General features: G+C 43.7%; 2 protein-coding genes across 13 annotated transcripts in view; one reads left to right on the top strand and one right to left on the bottom strand.

Annotated features, from left to right (window-relative positions):
- Positions 1-15,850: 15,850 nt before the first annotated feature.
- LOC126565794 (serine proteinase stubble) lies at positions 15,851-18,598 on the top strand. The gene is given in 6 exon segments (XM_050223007.1): positions 15,851-15,931; positions 15,994-16,035; positions 16,038-16,332; positions 16,405-17,271; positions 17,344-18,189; positions 18,258-18,598. Coding segments are annotated over 6 exon segments (2,472 nt in total).
- Positions 18,599-24,326: 5,728 nt separating this feature from the next.
- LOC126557929 (glutamate-gated chloride channel) overlaps positions 24,327-25,357 on the bottom strand; it is an 86,060-nt gene continuing 85,029 nt past the window's right edge. For all 12 annotated transcript variants that reach the window (XM_050213846.1, XM_050213852.1, XM_050213848.1 and 9 more), the window contains one exon: positions 24,327-24,495. In XM_050213846.1, the coding sequence (XP_050069803.1) occupies positions 24,375-24,495 (121 nt within the window). In that variant the 3' untranslated portion in view covers positions 24,327-24,374. The remainder of the gene's footprint in view (positions 24,496-25,357) is intronic.

The raw sequence follows: 25,357 nt of genomic DNA, 5'->3' as shown, positions 1-25,357 counted from the left end.
TAGAGTGTGGGAGCCTGGAACTGGCCACTAGCCATTGGAAGCCATTGGACCATTGGAAGCCACTGGAACATTCAACAGAGGCTTCGGTTCACAATCAATGAAAAGAACGTCACATTCCGTTTTATTTTCTCCAGGAATGTCATTGACCGATGTGATTTATAGTACAAGGAGCCTCCCAATAGTTGCGACGTGCATTAAAAAGTTCCAAAAAATGGCGAAGTGATGTTATTATTTATTCGAAACCAGCGCTGGATTAATGGACCGTTTGGGCATTCTAGGAGATCCCAAGTTGCCATCTTAAGTATACCGTAGAATCGTCCAATCGCAATTTTCTGGATCAATTTGAAGAGGAAAATCTCTTCTAAGTAATTACGCGGTCGAAGACAAGTACGAATTGATGCAATAGACGAACTTTTAATTAGAAAAAAAGCTCAAAAAAATATTTTTTGACACTTACGGCAGAAGTGTCGCCAAAAGACCGCAAGATAACAAGGCAAAAGTTGAATATTTTTCCTTAAATAGGCAATTTATTAAAGGAAACAACGCAATTTGAATGGTAATAGTATCTTTTGTCTTTTAAATTTACCATGCATCTGAAAAAGGTCGCTCTTTTAATGCATTTTAATGCAACGTATAACCCACCGTAATGGCTATCCTAGTTGATCCAGCGTGTCCTCAAACACGTTGGAATTTTTATATCAAATTTTTCATTTAATACAGTAGTTTATCACCGTATAAGAAAGATTTAAAGTCGTATGTTTCGTCATTGATTTTTATTTCCCAAGCACTTCTTTTGCAGTCACACTTACGGAGCGGAAATAAAATCACACATTCAACCAGAGTATGTAGCCAAAGAGTAGCGAATTTCCTTAGCTTAATGCAAGCTCTAGTATGTTACACCACACATGGCCAAACTTTCTCGCATGGTTGTAAAATTTAACCTCAACTGCATGTCACACAACGTAACAAACCCCCCCGTGCAAGAAAGATGGAAACAACGCTTGGCGTGTAATAACAGCCTTTCGATTGTGTTCCGATCCACGCGTTAATGTCCACCTTCTTCGCTAAGGACTACAGTAACACCATTTTCAGTGACTCATCCGTTGGATGGTGTGTTGCATGTTTGATTAGTTACGGATTACCGGGCCTATGGGGCTGTGTGTGTGTGCTTTTTTTTTGCTGCTGCAGCAGTTGGCACAGTTGCGTAACGCCCCGTACGACGCAACCGGTGGACATTCCCTCTTTTCTTTCTGTCGAAATCATCTCACGCGGTTCCTCGCTGTACGCTGTGCAAGGTACGTGTGGAAGTGGGTCATCCATACGGTGGCCTCCAGACCGGGTGACGATTGCAGCCATTGCAACCATCGTTGTCTCGTTCACCTTCAGGGCCTTTCCCTGATGCTCGCGTGTCCGGGTTTATGCTTTTCTCCGGAGCTGTGGAAGGCCACAAAAGTACGCCGATTGCATCATGCAGCCCGGTTGTCCGATGAGTTGTTGTTTGTGTTGAGCAGCCAATCTAACAGATCAGTGGAACAGATTTGGTCAAACTCGCCTTAACACTATATCCCTTTTGAAGCGTGTGATTTTGGCGAATCAATTCGAAATTCGCTACAAAGTATTAAGCTTCGTGCATTGATTATTGCATATTTATGAGCTTTTCTTTCTGAAATGAAGAAATGATAATTAGGCGCTACCGAACGAGGGAAGGAATTAAAAATGCGCTCAGTACGAACGGAAAGAGCTGCCGGCGAAAGTTAATTCTCATTAGGACGCCCGAGACTTACAGAAAATTGACTGCCAAGGACATGCGAAAGTTTTGCTTTAAAACCTCGATTTTGTATCAACATGGAGAATGATTCATTTGTTTGGATAAAGACGTTATGGAGAGACGGGATTGGAGGACAATAAGGAAAGGGTAAAAAGATGATAGCTCTGAAAGCTATTAATTCTGATGAAGTGCCATTATGGAAGGAGCTCAATTTGTCTGTATTAATACGAATTAGATGTTGATCAACGCTTTGAAGATAAAGCTGACAAACGAATTTCCCTCCCGAACTCCCGAAGGAAGGTAATGCTTCGATATTACTATGCAACCTTTGCGGTTTCGAGTTCCACTTCTTCTGGCGGGTCACCGTCAGCAGTGATGCCAAATGAGCCATAACTTTGTTGGTCAAATGCCAACTGGCTGCATCTGAACACGTACAAGTCTACTGAAGAATGCAGGTCATCACAATGGCCATCGTGTCACGATCGGTGCCAACCACAGCTGGCTGATTTGTCTGAATCCGAGTCAGTCACACAAGCATGTTTTACAAATTCCTACCATCCGGGTGATCTCTGTGGAGCAATAAATGAAGAAAAAAATTCCCCAAAAAAAAAAATGGGACACAATTTTAAAACAATTCCAGAACACACGGAGCGTGAGAAGCGCTGTTAACCTGATTAGTGAATACAACCGATGGGTTTGGGTTTTGTTTATAAATTTTACCAAACTAACCATAACGCAAGCTATAAATCTGTACAAACTGGGCCAGCCAGCCCTCACACCGTGTCCGCGGTGCGGCCGTAAATCAGTTCTGGCTGCGAAAAATAAACTCACCGATGGGTTATAAATTATGCGGTGCGAAAGCAATTAAACAATCAACGCGACGACATGTTTTACAATCGTACGCCCAAATGGCTGCTTTCCACCTCACGGTAACGGTAACGTAGTGACAGCTGTCATACCTGCTAAGTGGCCGTTGATAATATAAGTCAATGTGAAAAGTTTAAATGTTGTCGTTTGTTTGCGTGGAATGAAAATCTTTCAATTATCTCTGTAGCGCACGGGCAAGAACCAGACCCATCCCGGCGATGGAATCGCTTTGTAAAACCGCTGACCATCACTCGGATCTGATCTATCACGGTCAATCACCAACCGTTAGCGTCGCTTAATAAAGCGATAAACTTTAACCGCCGCCGGAAAATGAAAGCCCGCGCCGAAAGGCCCCGGCGAAGAAAGCGAAAAAGGGGTAAGACGGCCGAGCGACAAGCTCGTCAACAGGAGGGAAGTCGGTGTAACAATTCAACCCTCTACATCTCTGTGGCTGTACGCGCGCCCGTATCGGGACGGGTTTTGCGGGCGGATTGGCGCTCATGAAATATTCATCAACTTCCCAACAGGTTGAAGTACCCGATGAGCGTCTGTGTGTGTGTGTGTTTGTGAGTTGAATTTTATTTTTCGCTCGTTTGATAGCTTTCCTGGGAGGGAAAACGTATCCACTGTCTGCATGTGTTGTGTCTGTTTTTTTTTATTGCTGCTATTCGGTGGATTCATTCCATCATCCCGCTTGGTTCCTGTTCGTCACGGTTGACCCCATTCTTCATGATCGCATAACCGGGTCCGGACAATGCCGGACGTCCCGTGTACCCGATGAACCCGCTGAAGGAAGAATGCTTTCCCCCCGCTGTTGGTTGCTCGTACAAAAGAGTGGCGGCTGATCAGTGTGGCCGGGAAACACTCACCCAAACACTGGCATGATGCTGGCACGAAGTAACCACGTGTGAATCAGCTTTGCCCTACGGCATACCTAAAGACAGGCCGAGTTGTCACGGTTGTACGTGCTAATGTAGTATCATTAGCTGTGAACAGATGTTTTTTTCCTGGAGAAGTATTAGCGGTAAGGAACGGTGAATGCTTACGAACAAAGAATCGTCACATGCGGGAATGTGTTCAATTTATCTTTGGTTAGCGTTTTTTTGTCAAATTTTTTGTGAGGATCAAATTTAGTTATACGACCAGGGCGTTCTTCAGTGAACAAATGATCAAAAAAGATGATCAAATGATGTTTTTTCATCGAAAGAGGCGATCTTTCGTACAACTATCAAAATAGTAACATTGTAACGCTTCTAGGCCTTAGTTCTTCTTGACTCAACGATCTTCTAGGTCACGCCGGTCATCGAATGGCTTACTAGACTTGCCATTACCACATAGTTGGATAGCCAGTCCTCACTACAGGCGGTCGTTGTCGCCTTACCCCCCAGATTTTTATCTTCGTTATATAAAAAAACAGTTTTTTTATCCTCAATCGCATAATTTTAGCAGCTAAAACAGTTGTATTGCATAAAGAAAAAGGGACAGTGCAACTAATTTTTCATGAAGATAGCTCGAATGCTTCTGACCGCCATAACTGTTTGTGTTTTCTTAAAGTTTTTTTTGGAAGTTAGTACACCGTCATGGCTGCAGAATGCTTGGCTAAGGTCAATTACAATCTATTGATCACTGATGAGGTTAGTTAAAGGAGGACCTTTGAACGACGACATCGTCAACGTCTGGTGATTTTGAGTGATTCTCTTGGATTCATCTTAAACATGTAAAGCGAGTTTTACACAGCAAAAAGTATCATGTGCAACGAATTATTCATTTCCTTGTCCGAGAGCTTCTTCTACTACCTGTTTTTAAGCCGAATTTTAAAATGATCTTTTGTATACAAAATAATGGATTTTCGTAAGTGATAGTTATGATATTTAAAGCTCTTTTCAAGCCAGTTAAAAATGAAATAGTGTGTGAAAAATATGAAAAAATGTGAGTAAACGTACAGTTTAAATCTCTACAACTTGGCGCAACATAACTTTTACTTATCTTTTCAATTTTTCCAGTTATTCTCAATAAACTTCTGGCCTTTTTATTGCATAGCATACTGTAGCAAGTAATAAACACGAAATTTGCTACATGAGCTTCTTGTGCTTGAGTTTTTGATGCCCGGAATCTGTCATCTATAGAAAATTTTTGTAAATCTATAGCAAAGGGAATATATTAAATTACCTGTAAATACTCTATACGTTTATCCAACTTTATCGCTCAGGAATAAAATTCACAGAAGAAGCAATCAACTGTAGTTTTTTCGACTGTTTTAGCTTCAGCTACTATTAATCAATTGACTTAACTTACTTAACTTAACTTATCAGGCGCTACAACCGCTTTGCGGTCTTGGCCTACCCCAGCAGAATCCTGAACCGCTCACGGCTCCGCGCCGTCGTTCGCCAATACGTTATCCCGGCCTTGATGGCAGATGACTCCACGCAATCCTCCCACCTCAATCTGGGAGGATGACGCCTCCTACCACGCCTCCTCTATCCGTGTGGACGGCCTAAAAGGACTTTCTGAGCTGGGTCGTCCGGTGCCATGCGTATAACATCGGGCCAGCCCGTCGGAGCCTGGCGAGCCTAATTCGCTGCACGACGGTGAGGTCGTCATACAGTTCGTACAGCTCGTCGTTGTAGCGGCTCCACCATTGTCCTTCCACACATACGGGGCCAACGATCCTTCTGAGCATCTTCATCTCGAACGCGGCTAAGAGGGCTTCGTCTGTTGTGGACAGGGTCCATGTCTCAGAGGCGTATGTAAGTTCTGGGACTATAAAGGTACGATACAGTCCCAGCTTCGACCATCGCGACAAGTTTTTTGAGATGAGATGTTTCCTCAGGCTGTAGAATGACCGGCTGGCTGGCAATATCCTAGCGCGCAACTCCCCGTCTCTATGCTGTTTTCGGTGCTGACTTTTGACCCGAGATAGATGAAGTTTTGGACGACTTCAAATTTGCGATCACCCCTACTTGGTTCTGGATAACTTAGTAGGGCCGCTGATGGTACCACCATCAATTTGGTCTTTGCCTCGTTAATCTACAAACCGGGGTTTTCTGCCACCTGCTCGATCCTTTGGTAGGCCTCAGCTACCTGGGAGAGCCGCAGACCAATGATGTTTATATCATCAGCGTATGTCAGGATCTGGGTTGACTTATAGAAGATAGTTCCCGAAGTCTCCACCTCCGAGTCATCCCGAGTGAAATCTAACCTCCGAGTGAAGATCTGGTCAGTGGTTATATCAATTGACAAAGCAGTAAAATTTGCCTGCACTTCAAAGACAAAAGACATGAACGTTGGATCGTTCGTTCGGGTGGATTGTTCGCGAACATCGACAGCATATTTTCAGACGTTAAAACACTAAAAAATTTAATAGTAATAAACTATGCCAAAATCGTATTAACTGTGCCAATATCTTATATATGTTTATTATATTGTTTGCTTCCCATCGTTATGATCAGGTAGCAGAAAATAAAGGGAAAACACTCCATAGTCGGGCAGCTAATGAGAAGCAGTGGGGCTTAGTTTTTGGCCGTGTACCGTTTAATTATTTACCAACATGCTTCCGAATCGTATAAAGCCAAAAGAGCTTCGTTAGCTTAACTTCGGGCTTTCAGTTTCGAAAACGACCTACACTGGAATGGATGCTCCGTTTGTTGCGTGCGTCGGGACATCGCAGAACACTGCTTAGTGCTTCGGTACAAAAATAAAAGGCTATTCCCATATCCGGTACGTATGGGGTCCGGTTCCAGTTTGTGCTACCCTTAGCTGGCGCTCCGTTTCCGGCAGCTGTTAAAAACTTGTTTCCCAGCCTGCAGACGTTTGGAGAAAGAAGCAAAAACAGGCACCACACAAAGGTGAAGGAAGATTTCGCGCTGATTAATCGATTAGATAAATGTGGGGGGTCTGGTTTTGGTATGACCGGTGGCAAAATGGGCGTCTGTTTGTGGTTTTTTTTGTTTGTTTGTTTGATGGAGTTCGCTGTAGACGTGTCCACTCATTCAACGACCATTTCGAGATGTGCCTACCAGGGCCAGCCCGTGCTGGCAAACAACCGGCCAAGAGTCTGTGTGTTTTTCCTCTCCCTACATAATTACTTTCTTTGTGTGCGTGTATGTGTGTTTTTCTCTTTCCTAACCACTTCCAAAAGGAGGGACACGTTTCTAGCAACCCGTCCGTAGTTGATCGATCGATTAAGAAGCTAACAGGGAGGCTGCCTTTTCTTCATACCTTCCGTAGTCGCTAGCGTCTAGTGCTGCCGAGAGGTTGAATAACGATACCTAGACGGAATTGAAAAAAAAAGAGGCGGAGAAGGAGGAGCAAAAAAAAAAAAAAAACAGATCGAGCTAGACGCCATCCAAACCGATGATCGAAATGCGCCCGCCGCAACCGATCACGATGCCATTTCACTTTCGTTCGCCTATCATAACCTTATGCCCGGTGTTGGAGGTACATTAGCAGAAGCAAACCATTACAGAGTGTGGTGCGCTTTCATGGCCATTTGCACGACCCCTCACGGTAGCTTACGGTGGCCAGGGAAGTATGCTTTTTTCTTGTTGTTGTGCTACACACGTCCTTCCCACTTCCGCTTTCCCAGCAGCCGCGATCATGGCACACGGTTGCAGGTGCATAATTGCGGGGCGAAATGGTGTAATAAAAATTGACAGCCGGCTAAAAGTGACAGTAATTGACGATCGACCGCTGGCGGCAAGGTTGTGTGTAAAAGCACGTGGCAAGCCCGCACGGAAACGAAGGCGGAATTGGCGCCATCTAATCGCGGTTGGGCTATGAGCCTGGCGCCAAACGCTTACGTGTGTGTGTGTACGCGTTAGGGACGATTTTCTGCTTCCTCTTTCCTTTCTTTACGGCTTCATTTTGACACCTTTCGCTGCGACTTGCTACAAGCGATGTTTCCAATGTTTACGATCGTGTGTGCTTTTTCTCTTCTTTTTGTGGCTGCAGTACAACTTTATTGATGGGTCGATTAAAAAGACATCGTAAAGGGTGTACTTTGCGCCGAAAGACGTACGGGTGTTCCATCTTTCGTAGGAAAAAGGGTTGACACGACCGTTGACTATTTTATGATAGGTTTTTGCGATGCGTGCTTTCCTTGATCGATGACAGTGGTGGTGGCGGTGGTGGTGGGTTAGCGATATGATTGGAAATGGCGGAAGTAATGCGGAAGCGTACTTGTCATGAAATGGATAACGTCTGTGAAAGGGTTTTACCCACCATTACCGCAACAGATCAAGAGAAACCTGAGATTTGTGGGAGACGGTGCTTATTAAAGGGGTAGATGAAAAAGGACGAACTGTGATAACGACGCACCAAATCCGGAAGGTGACTGGTTGCATGGACATAGGACTAACTGTTAAAGCAAAGAAAAAAAAGAAGAAACAAAATGATGAAGTTTATCAAAAGTTGCAAACTATTTAGTACACTCAATCTACAGTACTGATCAGAGGCGGATCTTCCTATAAGCGTGACTGAGCGACCCACCTCGAAATGAGGGATGCGACCCTCTAGCTGAGGGATGCTTCTCCGACCAGGGGACCTCGTCGATCAGGAAAGGCTCGTAGACGAGGGTGTCTCGTCGACCAGGAGGGCCGCGCTGGAGAGATGAGCTGCACCGATCATGGGGATCATGATCGGCAGCTACAACGATCATCCCTTGATTATGAAGGCGAAGGGGCCTCGGATGATGAGGATGAAAGTCTCTTCCGCCTTGGGCCTGCTTACACTTTGATCTGTTCCGTTTCTCTAAGGGCGTCCAAAACCATTTCCGCTTAGGGCCTCAGAAAGGGCAGAATCCGTCTCTGGTTCTGATTTTTCATCTGCTTCTCTTAAATTCTAGCGGATTCTTACCTAATGCATTGTACTCAATTTAAAACGATCTAACACGTCACATGGAGAAGAAATAACACATAAATCGATAGGGAAATGAGAAATTGTACCGTGTGGTTGGTGCTGTTGCTGTTTTGGTTCAGGATAAAGATACGCGGGTCTCGAAGTAGAGAAGTAGCACTACTGTGCTACCCGAAAAATAAAGTGACTGCTTTTTTTCATCACCTTCGAAGTTATCTCCTTCCGATGCAATGCACCTCTTCCACCTCTTCGCCAACTCCTCAAAGCAGGTGGAAAACGCGGATGCTGGGATGTCCTTTAGTTCCGCCGTCGCTGCGCCTTCAATCTCCTCCGTAGTGTCAAAACGGTGTCTCCGAAGCGGCCGTTTTAGCTTGTTAAACAGCCAGAAACCGGCCGGCAGGTACCAAATCTGGCGAATACGGTGGTTGCGGAACACTATGAGTGCCAGTTGTTGCGAAAAACTCCCTCAAAATGATGGCCGTATGGGAGGGCGCACTATCGTGATGCAAAACCCAACTGTAGTTTTTCACACAAATCTGGCCGCTTTCGCTGGATGGACTTTCCGAAAGGTCTCGTATCGCCAACCGACGATTATTGACCACCAAATCCTTGATTTGGACGACCTGGGCGTCGTCGGTAGAGTAAGATGGTCTACCCAGACGGTCTACGTCTTCAACCTTCTCACGGCCATTCTTGAAACCACTGTACCATTTGTACACATTTTTCTTCGACATAGATTCTTCCCCGAAGGCTTTTTGTAACATCCACAATGTTTCCGCAGCGTTTATTGCATTGCGCAAACAAAATTTGATATATGCGCGCTGCTCCACAAGCTTCGACATGGTCAATAAGGACAAAAACACTTGACGCTGCTCCGAAAACAAAGCGTCACTCCTTGTCATATTACTATACATAATTTTTTTTGCAATAAATTTTTTTTAAGATCCGACTGTTAATCGAACGGAATAATCGAACTTTATACAGAAAAAAAAATCAATTAGATTGCAGGTTCTAACATTCTCATGGACAACGAAATTTAGGTACAAAAAACCTACTTTGTGATTCTATTTGAAACCAGGTTCGATCGTTCCATTCAAGGAAAAGCAACGAACCTAATAGACTCGGTCCGAAATGTTTATCACTAGTATAGTGTGTGCTGTATGGAACCTCACCACGGGTTGCCCCGGTCCTGCCGTTTACCATAATTGCGGCAAAATAGGACTTAAATAAATATGTAAAAGAGAGCCGCATAAGCCCTTGCCCTTTTTCCGTCAATCTTCAATAAGTTAGGTTACAAAATTGTAAAAAGATAATAGAATGGTAAGTACCTCGTCCGCACAAACGTGTTGATAACCAACAATCGAAATGTCACAGTTTAGTTTCTTAAGGTGAAATTGCACTTTAATAGCGTAATTGGTGGTACTCTTGCATACACACACACACATTGAACCTCGTCTCGATAATCAAATTGCATTCGGCGCTGCCAGGTGCACGGTAAACCATCCACCCACTTTACCAGTGGTCGTAAAAAACTCTGCGTACGATCAACCTTGCGCGAGGGTTGATTACGAACGGGCGCTGTTCCGGCACGATGCACCCCTTTCAGCGTTGCGTTTTCCCCATTTCCATCCGGTGCAATCGGAGCGCGTCATGCTACATAATTCCGCACCGTATCATTATCAGTTTGTGCTGTCGGATCTCGGCTCTGCGCGGTTGTGCAATCTTTCGGTTATTGTTCGAGGCATCATCATTAGGCGGGAGTCGCCGTCCTGCCGAATTGAAAGGGAAATGAGAAATGGTGCTGTGTGGTTGGTGCTGTTTTGGTCCAGGAGAAAGATATCACGGGGTACCTCGAGGTACGGGCATAACGCTCATTACTGATTATGGTCGCCGTGGACTAATGGTTCGCCTCCCCCCGAAAAAAAAAAAAAAAAAAAAAACCGAGAGGGAAGAAACACAACACAACGGCAGCAGCAACAATAAGCACAACCTCTCGAATGTGTATAAGCATTTGGCGAATTGGTAATGTACGAAAGTGAAGAAGGCAAAGGTAAGACGTTACAAGACGCTACCAAGACGAAATTCACCACAGTCCGTGACGGGGAGGGAAGTTAAGGTACGTCCTCCTGTACGTTGCATGCCGTGTGCTGTTTGTGTTCGCTCATTGTAATGAAGAAATGATAAACGGAGAAACAGTGCGGATGATGTTTGTTTGTCTGTTTGTTTGTTTTCCTTTTTCGGTGTTTATAAAACGGAGGGGGTGCAAGCTACAAGCGGAAAAAGCGGCCTTAAAAGCAATGCAAATATGCAGATATGCTCGATAGGGAAGGTCAACATAGAGCGACCGGAACGGAACGGTGGCAGGAAGCAAGGTGAAGAAACAATAACAATTGCAAAATTGATCCAACACAGCCAAGAAAGACGAGCGGCCCAATGTGTATGCATGAACGAATCAGTAAAGAGCGAGAAAAGGTTCCGAGTGAAAAGCGGATCGAGTGGATGGATGGGATCCGCAACAGTGGAGTGAATCCCGGCGTAAATGTTACACAAACGAATGAAAGCGAAACTATGGGGCATGGGAAGTGTTGGGAAATATTGTTGTTTTTTTTTTTTCGTTTTCATTTTCCTCGTACCAACTTTAACGGTCTTTGGTCACAGCCAAAGTCAAACACAAAACGGTCTTTGTCGCGTGTCACGTTCACGCGGTTAGGGAAGAGAAAAAAAAACCCCGCTTTTTACCGAATCTTTCGATTCGTCGATTTCGTAAGTCGGTTGTAACACTTGGCCACTGAGGGTGGAAGAATGAACTTTTACGCCTCATCTATCTGTTTCGATGGTGATGGTTCGATGCACGATTCCGTTTACAACTGAAATGTGCAGTTTATCGTTGTCGGATGACGTTTTTGCAGAGGATCGACAGTTCCGTCTGGAGTTTAATAACAAAAACCATTTTCGCAAACTCTTCTTAACCTACTTGTGGGTCGTTTTACACAAGGGGATTTCTTTTACAGGGAGAACTTAACCCTAATACGAAAGACGCAAATCATCGCCATATTCGACAAAATGTAATGACAATGCGTCATTCCCTGTTGACGTATTGAAGAAGACTTTGTGATTGTATTGGAAGATTGGAATGGCATTTGGTAATTGTAGTACATGGTCTGCCTGGCCAAACTGGCCAGGACGTTCCCACGAAATAACCAAACTAATCGTAATTTCAACCGGAAACATTTTACTCCATGATAAGATAGGGAGTTGTTGAGGAAAGTAGTTCCTGAAGACTTTATTACAATTTACTGTGACATATTTTTCGTGTCTCAAATGAATTCACTACGGGATTTACTGTTAACAGTACGAGTAGTAACATTATCTCGATGAATATGACAAGTAGAAGAAAAGATGGACTCGGAAATAAAGCATTTAGGAATAATAATTAAGATGACAATAGACATTGACGACCCCATATGCATAAAAGCGTTATACTGCAGTCTAGTCAGGCCCATCCTAGTCCAATGTAGCTCAGTCGTTTGGTGCCCTTATGCACCAAATTATTATTATTATTATTATATGAGTGAATACGGTGAAAGAGCCATCAAATCTCTTTACTTCTTCGTTAATAGAAACACTAAATTGAATCTAAAAAATCAACTGTTACTCTATAGAGCAATAATAAGACCGATCATACACATCAAAAGATGTCAAATAACGCAAAACAAGTGGCTAAAATAAATCTCGAATCTACCACCATGGCACAGTACGAGAGATATGCATTGTAAAATACAATATTTAATGGAATATTTGAAAACATTTAGTAAAAAATATATAGCGAAATGTCACACTCGTAATAACAATAGATAAAATCAGACATATTTGAATGCATTTTGTAGCATATATAAGTTTTCTAGTTTACAATGAGATTAAACTAGTAAAATAAGGTCCAAATTTAAGTTAAGTATCAAGGTTTTTTTTTTCTTAATTTCTCCCAACTGTCAAATGAATCGTCATAATAATTAAAACACCTCCTAAAAAGTCATCGCGCAGACAAGTAAAAGTAATATTGTGTTAAGGCTTCAATCGTTCGAATATTACTACATATTTAATCCTGAAATACCACGTCACAAAATAATGGATTATAAATAAAAAAAATGGGACGGCCCGGTGGTATAGGCGACAGCGACTCCGGTCGTCAATCGGCAGGACCGGGGGTTCAAATCCCATCCGGACCGTCCCCCCGTAGTGAGGCCTGATTATCCAACTACGTGGTATCGGAGAGTCTAGAAAGTCTAGAGGTCGTTAAGCCAAGCAGAAGAAATAAAAAGAAGAATGACGCAGAACGCTGGCTGCTGATAGGATTACAAACACTGGAAAAAAGCGTCGGAAAAACGCGCAGGTTAGTAATATAGCAGGCTTAATGGTAGGGACAATTGATCGATAGTTGACAAGATCAATGATGAGAAAAATCTCTCACTTGACTTCTCGACAGCATAGATTGTTTTATGAAACCAGACAGGACACGCAATACGGCGGAAACGCCCCCATGACTATAATTATGCGCTGATTTCACAAATATTCAACTTTGCAATGATTATAACAAGTTTTAGGCATAGGAGAAGAGAGAAAATGACGTAGAAAATAGGTAATAACTGTAATAAATTATTATTTGTGACGCTTTCGTTTAGCCTGCTTGGCAGAAATCAGAATCGTGAAGTACAGTTGCGGGTTAAGCTTCTAACGTGATCAATAGAAACAAATCAAGCGATACAATTAGTAGGAAAATTCTTCAGCACACCATTCTTAAGCATCAAATCGTAAGAATAGCTCTGAGGTATGCTCCAAGTGAAACACTCTCGATTTTCTTGATTGTCCAAAACGCTTCCGTTTGAAGCTGATGGCATTTTAACACCTGCCGGGGTGTGTTTTAGATTCCTCACTAGGATGCCGTTACTTTCACTCCTATCGTACGTCACGCCACCCAGTTGCTCTGTTCTGCACGTTCTTTAAGAAGATGCCAAAGAAAATCTAATGGTTTCGTGACGCGGTGTCATTTGGATCGTTGAACGCTCACTCGGCACCGGCCAGAAGAACCGGTTTCGTGTGGCGGATGACCTAACGGAAGATTGTCTGCAGATGGATGCTGCTGCAGAGGGTTAGAGCCGTGCAGACCATTTAGAAGTTGGGATGAAGAAAGAGAACGTTTTTACTTTCCACTTCGTTTGGGGAATAGCTTTTTGTCATGAAAAATGTGGTGCATTCGTTTCGATAGATTAATGAATGATTGACTATGCCGTACGGTGTATTCGACATCAACCTAAATGCTTTGTATTAATTACACCAATTTTCTAGTTTTATAATCCATTTTGAATTACCGTTACCGTAGCACGTGGAGAGAATGCTACGTATGAACTTTGTTCAAGAATTTCTATTTAACCCTTTAAAAAAGGTTTCAAACAAACGTCTTAAGCTTGATCTTCTACTACTCTTCGCCTAATCGTCATAGCAACGAAGCTAGACTTAATCCATTACACGTAACACGCGTCATTATAAATTACGGAATGAAATGAGACATATTAACGTACAACAATGCGTAGCCACGAAACAAAGAAACAGTTTGCAAGATAATCGGTCGAAAAGGAAAGAACCAACTCGGTATGAAATCCGACACTGAAACCGAAACGAAATCGTAACCACGAAACGAGTAACCGCGCGCCAAGCACCACCAAATGATTCATAATTCACTTTCACTGCATTACTAGATCGCGCAAACTTCCTCACCGATGCCTCGAACGCGTCATCTTGTGGAGGTGCTGGTTGAATGTATGCGCAATCGATATGATTCAAAACTTTGCTCAACCGCTGACTGTTTGCGGTTGAATTGAGCGTGCTTTTCTTTTGCTTCGAGACAGTGCAGTTTTTTGGGAAAATGAAACACATAACCCTTTCTAGCGTAGCGGTGGACGGTATCGCACCAGATTGCTTGGACGTAGTAAAGGTAAAGGTAACGAAAGAAATACTTACCTTTAGTAGGCCCTTCCGTAAGGAAGCTTCGAGTGCGCGCTACCGGCTTAGGGCATAGTAATAATTCGGATGTTGCATTTTGTTAAACAAATTCCATCTTTACACCCTTGGTACAATTTAAAGCACGTCCGTACACACACACACACACACACAGACACGTGCACAAAGGAACGTGGTGGTTGGTGGCATTCCACACAGTTCATGCGGGGTTCGGGTTTCCTGCTTTCTCCGCCCGGGTCGTACCCCACGCTTCTTTACGTGCGCCATTTATTGTGTCTGTATTTTCTGTACCTTTTTGGCTGGCTTTGCAGAACATGGCTGCAGGGCAGTGGAACTGGAAGAGGAAAGGGGTATAATAATAATTTAACATTTTATCTGGTTGGTTCGGAAGGGCAGCTACAGTGGGACGCAACGTAGGGTGCGCCGTAAACAAGAAGTTTTTCGAGACTACGTACAACTGCACACCTCTACCATTGCATTGCAGTTGTCCCGTAGACAAATGTTTACTAATGTACTAAGAAGGGTACACTGACAGGCGGACGAAAAGGAAAGTTGAACCATGGCGTTGGCATGATTACTTTCGCAATTTATTTACCAGCTACTGGTTTCCGGTCTTTGCGGAATTTATAGTATAATGTCGGCACGGTCCCGGTGGTAGAAGCGACAGTGACGCCGGTCTTCACACGGCTAGACCGGGGCTAAAATCCCATCGGGACTGACTATCCAACTGCGTGATAATCAACAAGTCGAGCAAGCCATCCGATGGCCGGCATGACCTGGTAAATCGCTAAGCTAAGAAGAAGTTAGATTTTCAATTTAAAAATGATGGGATAAGGAAAATCTATCTAATTTTTAAAAACGTTAAACGCGTGATCTTCACTGGACTGGAGGACTGAATGATCAATTTTCAATTACCGGCGTGACCTAATAGATCGCTATTACAAGAAGAACTTGGACTACTGTAATTACTACCATTAATACCTGTAGTACAATGTCTGGTAAAAAATACTATTAGAAGTATCCAAAAATGAAAATCTTCTGCAATAATAATAAAGTACAACATATCTTTGGTTCATAAATACTAACCAAACGTCACGTATTTAGCTGTCAAGCGGTTAGTAATGTAATCGACCACTAGCTTTGACGGCCAAAACCTTCGCCCATTGCTATGAATATCAATTGCATTACTAGCCCTTGCCGGACATTTGCCTTGACTGACACCGTTGTGCTTCTTACGTGATCCAGCGTCCGAAATGGATCCCATTGCATAATGCCACAATTGTCACAGGTGTGCCGAAACAAACAGACATGAAAAAGTAACGTGTTACGGCCCATCCTTCGCTAACGATGATATTCCCGGTAGTTCCGGATACCCTGCAGGCATTTAAAATCGAGAGAGAGAGAGAGAGAGAGAGCGAGAAAGAGAGAGAGAGAAAGAGACACAGACGCTAAAAAATACAGAGCAACCACCCGATCTTGTCCAAAGCGACGAGCGATCGGAAGATGGATTGGCCCGTTCGCTATGGTGTTGATGTTTTTGAAGCAAAGAAGAAAGTGGCCTAAATTTGCAAAACCGGTTCCCTGGCTGGGTGCCGATTACTTAATACTGTTTGTATTTTGTGTCCGTTTGTGCGGATTGGCGTGCTTATGCGCCTGGCTTTTTCTATTTCACACTAGTTCATAATCGTTCCTTCTTTGTTGGTTCGTTTTTTTTTTCGTTACAGTGTTACTGGTGACAGCATTGCTTCTGTCACACACCCTGGTGAGGGGCGATTCTTCGGCCGGTGGAAGCAGACGATCACCGGCACTGATCGATTCCGGCGTTCGAGGTAAGCAGAGTTACATGCTTAACGGCGACTATGAATGACTACGAATAACGTGATTTACTTCGTACTTGGCAGCTGGGTCACGAATGCCGGTAGTTCCTTTAGCTGGTTCGAAGGTTACCAAACTACGGCCGGTTGGCAAGCAGCCACCCGCCGAGGAGGAGGATGATGACGACGACGACGACGATGATGACGACGATTACTTTGACTTTGGGCTGGGAGATGATGACGACGATGACGATGATGATGATGAGGACGAGGAGGACGAGGACGATGACGAGGAGGAGGAGGAGGAAGTGCCTATCAAACCAGAGTCGCCAGCGCCGGCTGTGGTAGAAACGAGCACGACACGAGCGAGATTGCTGTCCGATGCAGCCTTCAACAAATTGTCCGAGACGCTCGGTGCTTTGAATACGGTCGGACGGTACATCGTTAACATTACCAAGGGACAGGAAGCGAGTGCCATCACGCAGGTTGACCCCGGCACTAAGGAAACCGTCCCGGAAGCGCTTCTTACTCTCACGAAAACGGTTCTCGGGCAAAACATTACCAAATCGTTCGAACCGTTGATCAAGCGGGTGGGCAATGGTGGTGGTGTCGGTGTGGGGGGAGACCACGAAACAGTCAGCGCGGTCACTTCTGGTCCGTTGGTGATCGTGTCAACTGGCAGCACCTTGGAACCAATGGTCGCATCCATTACTGTACCATCAGTTGCAGTTACAGCACAGCGAAAGGAGGACAATGAGCTCACACTCGCGGACAACAAGATCCTATCGCCTCCCGTGCCGGCCAGTGGTGCAGCAAGCGAGCAAAAAAAGAAGAAGAAAAAGAAGAAGAAGAACAAGGTAAAGCGCAAGGATCCGGCACATCAGGAGGTGCGGCTAAGTACGACAACGACGACGACCAGTACAACGACGCGCCGGCCAGAACCAGCGCCGAGCAGTAAGTAATGCAGTAAGCCAGCCAATCATTCCTCGATTTTTAAAACCTTTTTGTTTTTTTTAATTTTTGTAGATAAAATCATCGAATCCACAAAGGATATTGAAAATCGTTGCCGCACGCCGGACGGGCGCCCCGGAAGGTGTGAGGATTTGAGTACGTGTCCCGGATTGCTGCTGGATTTGAGTCACCTGCGGGAATCGCTTTGCTTCAAGAGCCTTTTCGTACCGGGCGTCTGTTGTCCGATAAGCACCACCAGTACAGTGCTTACCACGCCCAGACCACCACGGCCACAGCAATCCGGTTCGGGTAGCGGTGGTTCGTCTAGCTTAGTACTCAGCCCGGTTGTTAAACCAACGACCACGACGAGTACAACCACAACCACCACTAAACGGCCCCTCGTGCCGGTGTACACGGTATCTCCGGATGATAGTGGAGCGTTACTATCGGCCACACTCAAACCGATCGATAACATCGTCGATCCGCAGGACTGTGGACAGCAGGAATATTCGTCCGGTAGGATCGTGGGAGGTATAGAGGCACCAACTGGACAGTGGCCGTGGATGGCAGCGATCTTCCTGCACGGCACGAAGCGTACCGAGTTCTGGTGTGGAGGATCACTGATCGGCACGAAGTACATCTTGACGGCCGCTCACTGTACGCGAGATTCTCGGCAACGGCCGTTTGCGGCGCGACAGTTCACCGTCCGGTTGGGTGACATCGATCTGTCCACCGATGGGGAACCGTCGGCTCCGGTGACGTATAAGGTGACGGAGGTGCGGGCACATCCCCGGTTTTCGCGTGTCGGATTTTACAACGACATTGCGCTGCTTGTGTTGGACAAACCGGTTCGTAAGTCGAAGTACGTGATACCGGTGTGTCTACCGGGGGCGAATTTACCGTCGAAGGAGCGACTAGCTGGTAGGTAGCGATCGCATCTGTGCACTCAGGACAAATAACTAACCACTGTCTTCGTCTGGTTGTTTTAGGCCGTCGAGCAACGGTCGTCGGTTGGGGTACGACGTATTACGGTGGAAAGGAATCTACCAAGCAGCAGCAAGCGACACTACCCGTCTGGCGTAACGAGGATTGCAATCGAGCCTACTTCCAGCCCATTACGGACAACTTTGTGTGTGCCGGGTTCTCGGAGGGTGGCGTGGATGCGTGTCAGGGCGATTCTGGTGGACCGCTGATGATGTTAGTTGAGGCCCGCTGGACACAGGTCGGTGTGGTGTCGTTCGGCAACAAGTGTGGCGAACCGGGCTATCCCGGTGTGTACACGCGTATCAGCGAGTACATGGATTGGATAAGAGAGAATACGAAGAAGTAGACGCCATAACGCTCCCGGGCAGTTAGTGTGATAGAAGTTAGTAGCTCGATTTCGGATCGACAATCTAGTGACGTATTTAAAAGCGCAGCAGCAGAAGAAAAGAAAGGCAGAAGACACAGGCTAAGTGTTTTCGGTTTTTTGTATATAATTTATTTCTTTTTGTTTAATCCACATCCCCTTTTCCCGTCTTGATTCTTCGCTATCCCTTCGACACATTCGCGCACCCCGCTCAATCATGCGGCAATCAATTAGCATTAGCCCTTTCGTTTGTTTTTTTGTTTATCCTAATTTATAAACTAACTTATATCGAGACTATGCATCGCTAGCGAGAGAGCCGTTTTTTTCTCCTGCATCATCGTGTGTAATTGATGGAACTGCCGGTGGAGTGCAGGCAGAGCAGTAAATTATGTACGAGAACATGTATAATTGTTAGAATTAATGATAACAAACTACAGAAAGTTGTAGTGTAGTAACAAGGGATGAAACGTAATGGAGATGGTAGAAACCTTTACGACACTAAGGAACTAACAATAGAAAAAGAGAGTAAAGCCGGACGAGCTGTGTATAAAATTGAACAAACCGTGCAGCGCAGCCACGTGGTAAGCGTGGGCTGGGTGGCGAAATAATGAAATATTTCAACACGAAACAAACGCAAACAAATTTCGCCTTTGGTATTTTCATTTTCCCTTTTTGTTTTTACACGCCTTTGTGCCAACAGTTTTTAACCGATGGCAAACAATAGATGCCTATTCGCTTCCTTTTATATTCCTATTTAATTTTATAACTCATTCGTTTGCTTTTATGGTTTATGAGAAAACAGAAAAAACGCGATAAAGGTTCCCTCTCTCTCTCTCCCTCGACTGCAGTCACAGTGTTTCCTTCGTGGAGAAGAAACGTGCATTTAAGTAACTACTACTTATCGATAGACATCGTCCTCCAAACCATGCCGTGCCAACCATCCCAGGATGGCACACTTTTCACTACTCATGCCTGTTGCCTGTTAGTTTTTAATTTTAATGTTTTATTCTTTTTTTGTGTATGTTTTTTTTTGGCGCTGCCATGCACATTCACGGTGCACGGGTTTTGGGTTTTTTTTTGTAACATGAAACGTTCAAAGATTCGACACTAGTATTTTACACAGTACGGATTACGGTAGCTTCTCCCCTCTTGTAGCTGATATCTTCTCATCAACGGCACCGGTCACATCCAACCTGTGACACTAACCTAAAGTGGGTGTGTTGTGTAAGTTTATGCGCGAAAGTTGTGAGTGTGTTTTGGTGAGTTTCGAGTATATCTATATCATTAGTCCGATCATTTCTAGACACGCTTTTGGACAACATCTTTGCTTGATGGTATTTCAGTGGCGCTTGGTTTGGAGCAGCGCCGTGTTTAAAGTTTAATTTTTGTGTGTATAGATGGCAATGGCAGAACAACAGTGGAAGATGCCAATTGTTGGTTGGAGCGCACGTGAAACACACGCTTCCACGGTTCCTATATATATGTATGTATATTATATATTAGCTGCTAGCGTGATCGATTCTGCTCCTCCCTTCATATAATCGTTTCGAACCAAAACCGGCCGGCTAGGCCAGCCGGTCTATCGGTTCTCGGTGTCGGGATCGCGTACGGGTACGAATAACATGTTCGTTAAAATCTTGTGTTGTTTTGTTTTTGTTTTTGTTTTCTTAATGCACAGCACCACAGTTACAAGGGTTTTCTTGTTTAAATGTAATTTTCTTCTTCTCTTACTTACTTACGCCACCACAACTTAACACCAACGTCACGTAGGAAAATCTACAGATTTATGTTTGTTTCTTTTATAGACAGATTGTTTTTTTTGTTTGTTTGTTTGTTTTGACACCTTTTTGCCATATTTACGTAGATAAGAGTTTGTCTTTGATTGTTTATTACACACGATTAGAGCGATATACCGGTATGTTTTTTTTTTTCTCTCTCTCTCTCTCTCTCTCTCTCTCTCTCTCCACTGTTTGTATGTGTGTAGCAGTTCTTCAGCACACTGTTGAGAGTAAATTTTTCCATTTATTTTATTTCTTTTTTCTAGCTTTTGGCTTGCCGATTGATGTGATGCGTACAAATGCTATCGGAAACAGTACAGGTTAACAGGTTTTTTTTCTTTGTTTGTTTGTTTGTTTGTTTGCACACACTAACAGCCAACAGACATCGTAAAACATAACCTCGGTATCGCATAAAGAGCGGGACGACAGCGTAAGTGTTTTTTTTTTTTATAGTAAAAATTCCGATGAGCCGGCCAAGAAGGGAAGGCCACAATAAACAGCGTGGCAAACGGCCACGCGCACGCACACGTGCTGTGCATGAAATCTTTCATTATGAAATGGAAATATTTCAGTCCGATGCGAGGGCGAAACCCTACGACGGTCGCCACACGCCACACGGCACGAAAATATGTTCCACCCAACCCGATTCGAACTATACAGCACAGAATGGGCAAATTCGATTGGTGTTGTTTGGCAACAATATACGAATTACGCGCATCTGCTTTGTGTGAAATGCTTTAAACTAATACACCGCACTTTGCAAATTGCTGTTGCTGTTGGTTTTCTGGCACTGGCCGAGATGGAAAAAAAAACAGAGGAAAAAACAACACTGCTTCAGTTCGGCGTTACTGTGTCACGCGCAACCGCGATTTCATTGTGCCTGAACCCAAAAAGGTGGATTTAGTTTTGTTCGGTTGTGGTTTGAAACACCACCTAAACAAGAGAATCCAAAAACTTACACACAATGGCGCGTGAAGAAGGTTTATGAAAGGACCAATTCACGCTCGTTTACTTATTAACTTGTTTTGGTATTTTCCCGCCCCTCCCACCCGCTTTGTCCGGGATTTTTTTTTTTTTTGCGTGTTGCCAACCGGAACTTCGAGCCCGCCCTTCTTCGTCTTTCGGCGTTCGTCTCTAGAGCTTTTGAATCTAGAAAATACGTTTAAAATTTCATATAAAAACACGTGCAGCTACCATTAACCGCAGCTCATCGAATGGTTGGGGATTTAGTTTTGTAGCCTTTTCTTCCGCTTTTTTTTTTGTTTAACATTTCTCCCCCGCACTAGCACAAACTTTTGCAACGGTTTGTTGTTGTTGGGTTTTGTGGTGTACTTACTTAGAAATCTACACTACACTACAGAGAACAGTTTTTCCGCTTCCTGCCTTGTTTTTGATTCGGTATTGCATTAACGAAATGCTCTCTCCACAGCTAGCTATCGGATTTTTTTTTTCGGTACGATTCTTTCTGCTCGATTCGTTTCAGCTTTCCCTTCATTCCCTTTTTTATTTAGCTTCTAAATGCACTTCGCGCACTCACCCTTACCCTTGACCCACGTCCTTCCTAACACACACACACACACGCACACACACATTCGCACATAGCACATAGTAAAGTGGTACCTACTACCATTTATAACATCTAAAATAATCTTCGTTCGAACTTGCTTTGACATGTCTTTCGCTTATTACACTAAGATTTATGCGCTACGTTGTTGTAGTTGAAGTCGTGTTTTTGTGTGTCCCGTGTGTCACACTGTACGGTGTGAATGTTCTTATACGATAGAATTTGTAATTCATTTTTACCTTACACTTTACATCGCTCTCGTTTAGCAGCTAATAATCTGTGTTAGCATGTGTTTGATAGAATCTCGTTTTTTGTTGTTTTTTTTTTGTTTGTTTGTTTTGTTTACTTAATGTTGTGCATTCGTGCCAACAATAGCTATGACCCTGTAATTTTTAAAAGAGTTTCCCCCTTTTGTTGTTGTTTTTTTTATGTTTAGTTTCCATCTTAACAATCCACTACGTTAAAGTTCACTCTTTTGTAGTTGTTTTTCACATTTTTTAAATCTCTTTTTCTATGCTTGAGTGTGTGTCTGTTTCTGTTCGCGTGTTTTTTTTTTCATAATGCCTAGTGCCTTTATACGTTAAGAAAACTTGTGAACTATTTATCTTCCTGCACGAGAATATTTTTTTTTATACGATTGTTTGCATTGTGTGCGTTTATCTTGTGTGGCCTGTTTTTTTCCCCGCCCTACTGATTACTGCATTAGTATATGCGTTTTTAAATAGTTTTTTTGTTTCGTTTGTTTTCCTTTCTTTTCTCTTGCTTTAGTTTTGGATATAGCGTATGAAAGAACATTGTGTGTGTGTTTTTTTTTGTTTGTTTTGCTGTGTTTTTGCACATAGAGTTCATTTTTTTTTTAGATTTTTCAATACATTTTTTAGTACAAAAATACCAAACGATTTTGCAAACACTGGCCACCGCACTAGCACTCCTACCGGTGCTGGACTGTGGCGTCCGATACGCTCTACGGGTAGTTTCAGTGGTATTTGGTAGTTTTCGCTTTTCTTGTGTTACTTTTTAGTGTGTGTTTTGTTATGCTAGGTGCAGGAGCAACAAGATAAAACAGAGAACAAAAGAACGCACTCGTATCGGATCGCTGGAACTGATCGATAATTTTTATGGAACGATCAACAATAAATTGAGTTTTTTTTCATTTTCCATCGATATACTACTCTCTGTGAACAGTTTTGTAGGACAGTTTTGTGTGAGGAAAAAAAACGTGTTTATGTGTTTGCCTATATAAATATAAGTGTTTCTGTTTGTGTGTTCGTGTGTGCATGTACGTGTGTATGTACTTGTCCCGGTCCGCATTCACAACCGCAAATGTTTTAACAACTATGGCACTAGCTTAATGAGATCGGGACGTACACTTAGTGTGATCGTATGTTTATGTGTGTATGTGGTGAAGTTGAGCATGTCTCACAAAGTTTGTTCCTTTCTATGATCGCAAAATAAAAGAATAGAAATGCAGGTTGAAAGGGAAACATGGCAAAAGGTGAACTTATACAAGCTAAAGGCACTATTATGTCCAAACTACCGAAGAAACCGAGCACATGGCAGCATGGGTTTGATAGGTGTGCGTATCCGTATGGTAGGAAACCGAGTGATTGTGTTTTTACTTTTAAATAATAGCAAACTAAATAGACAAAAGATTATTTTTCGTGATACGATTTGCCTCAAAGTATGCAATCCGTATAACAATGTATTCGTTCGTAATAGGCCAGCGTTCCCTATTAGAATTCAATCCTGTCGTGCGTGCTGGGCGTTCTGTTGAGATACGGCTTCAAACTATGATCTTTATCCGTGGCCTGTGCGTGTGGACTAAAATGGAATCCATCAGCTAACAAGGTAGTGCAGATTGGAAATGGTTGATTACTGCTGTGCGTTTATTTGTTCTGTGTTCTATGTCTCTTCACAGCTGGTAGATGCTGTGGCTTGTTTGCTAGTAACTGAACTATGTATGTGCTACATATTAACAGGCATGGGTTGATGTGTTGTTGTTTTGTGTTGATTTACTACGCCGAGCTTAGTTAGCTCAGTTAGCTTATGAGTCTGTGCTGAGTAACATTGTTGTGTTCTGTGTTCGTATCTTTCGTACCACATTCCTGCCACAATGGTTGACTAAGTGCGTTTTGACTATTGTTGAGCGATTGACATTTTGCGTGTTGAGAACCGTTTCCTTCTCCATCGTCTCCCCTCTAGGTAGGAAGTAGGCGTTATCTGCTTCACTCTCGACTGCGAAGGTCCATTTTTAATGCTCCTGACACCTTGTTTTTTTTTTTGCGGATATCGCGTAGGTGGCATAATGTTTAGCTGGAACTAGACACTTGAAGGAGGGCTGGAGGATGGGTTGACTACTGCTGCTACGGGGGTTCTTCTATTGCTAACACCGGGAACGGGAAGTGGCTCAATCCACTTAGTCTTCTTCCTCTTCCCGGAAGAGATAGGTGCTCCAGTAGACCAGGTTGAACAGGGCAAACACCAGCGGGAACGTTATCCGGGAGATAACGTCGATGCGCTTCGACCGCGAGCATTGTCTGCTCGGAGGTAACATTGCGCGGATACAGTGACAGGGAAATAGAGAGAAAGAGAGAGAGAGAGAGAGAGAGAGACGGGAAGAGAGAATGACACGTTCGATTAGCACGGAATGATTGTGGTAAACTGGCATTTCAATCGTTTCGACGAGCTACATGGTGATCACGATCGATCATCAACTAAGAGTGTGGACTAGATTGATCATCACGTCACAAATGAAAGAAAAAAGAAAACGTATGCAGACAAGACAAGGCAAGTAAGTATCTAGAGTATTATGGATGGTTGAACTACTGGTTGGATGAGTTTGATGAAGATTCATTCGAGGCATTCCAAATGACTGAAAACTTGCGAGTTGCGAGAGAAAAGGCATGGGAAACAGAGCAGTAAATAGAGTAGCTCAAAAAACGGTAATGCTAATGTCGTTTTGTTCTTTCGATTTGTTTCATATGGTAAAGAACCGATCCGGTCGCAGCCGTTGATGTTAAATGTATGTTAAGATGTACCGCAAAAGGATCGGATCAATGGCAGCTGGATAACTGAAAGCTTTATTTAGTTGTTTATTTCTCTGTTGGGGAAACTAACGAAATAGAATATTAAAATAAGGAGCGTACTAAGAAATGAACGACAGTGTGTTACTATATCTGCTTGTTGGTGTTAGTGATGTGGGCAATGTATGTGTGTGTCTGTGTGTATGTGAGAGTGTTCATGTGTTGCATGAACGTGTGTGGATGAGAGCATCCATCGGTCGCCACATACGATGCGGCACGAAGGCTGCCAGGTTTAAATGGTGAGCTAGGAATGGACGCAAAAGCTCGAGACGACCGGGACCGGGACCGTTCGTCGAAAGCGTTATGGACGACATGA

The sequence above is a fragment of the Anopheles maculipalpis genome, chromosome 2RL (assembly GCF_943734695.1).
Source record: "Anopheles maculipalpis chromosome 2RL, idAnoMacuDA_375_x, whole genome shotgun sequence".
Taxonomy (NCBI): domain Eukaryota; kingdom Metazoa; phylum Arthropoda; class Insecta; order Diptera; family Culicidae; genus Anopheles; species Anopheles maculipalpis.
The sequence above is the reverse complement of the archived record's forward strand: the minus strand, read 5'-3'. Positions and strand labels throughout refer to the sequence as shown.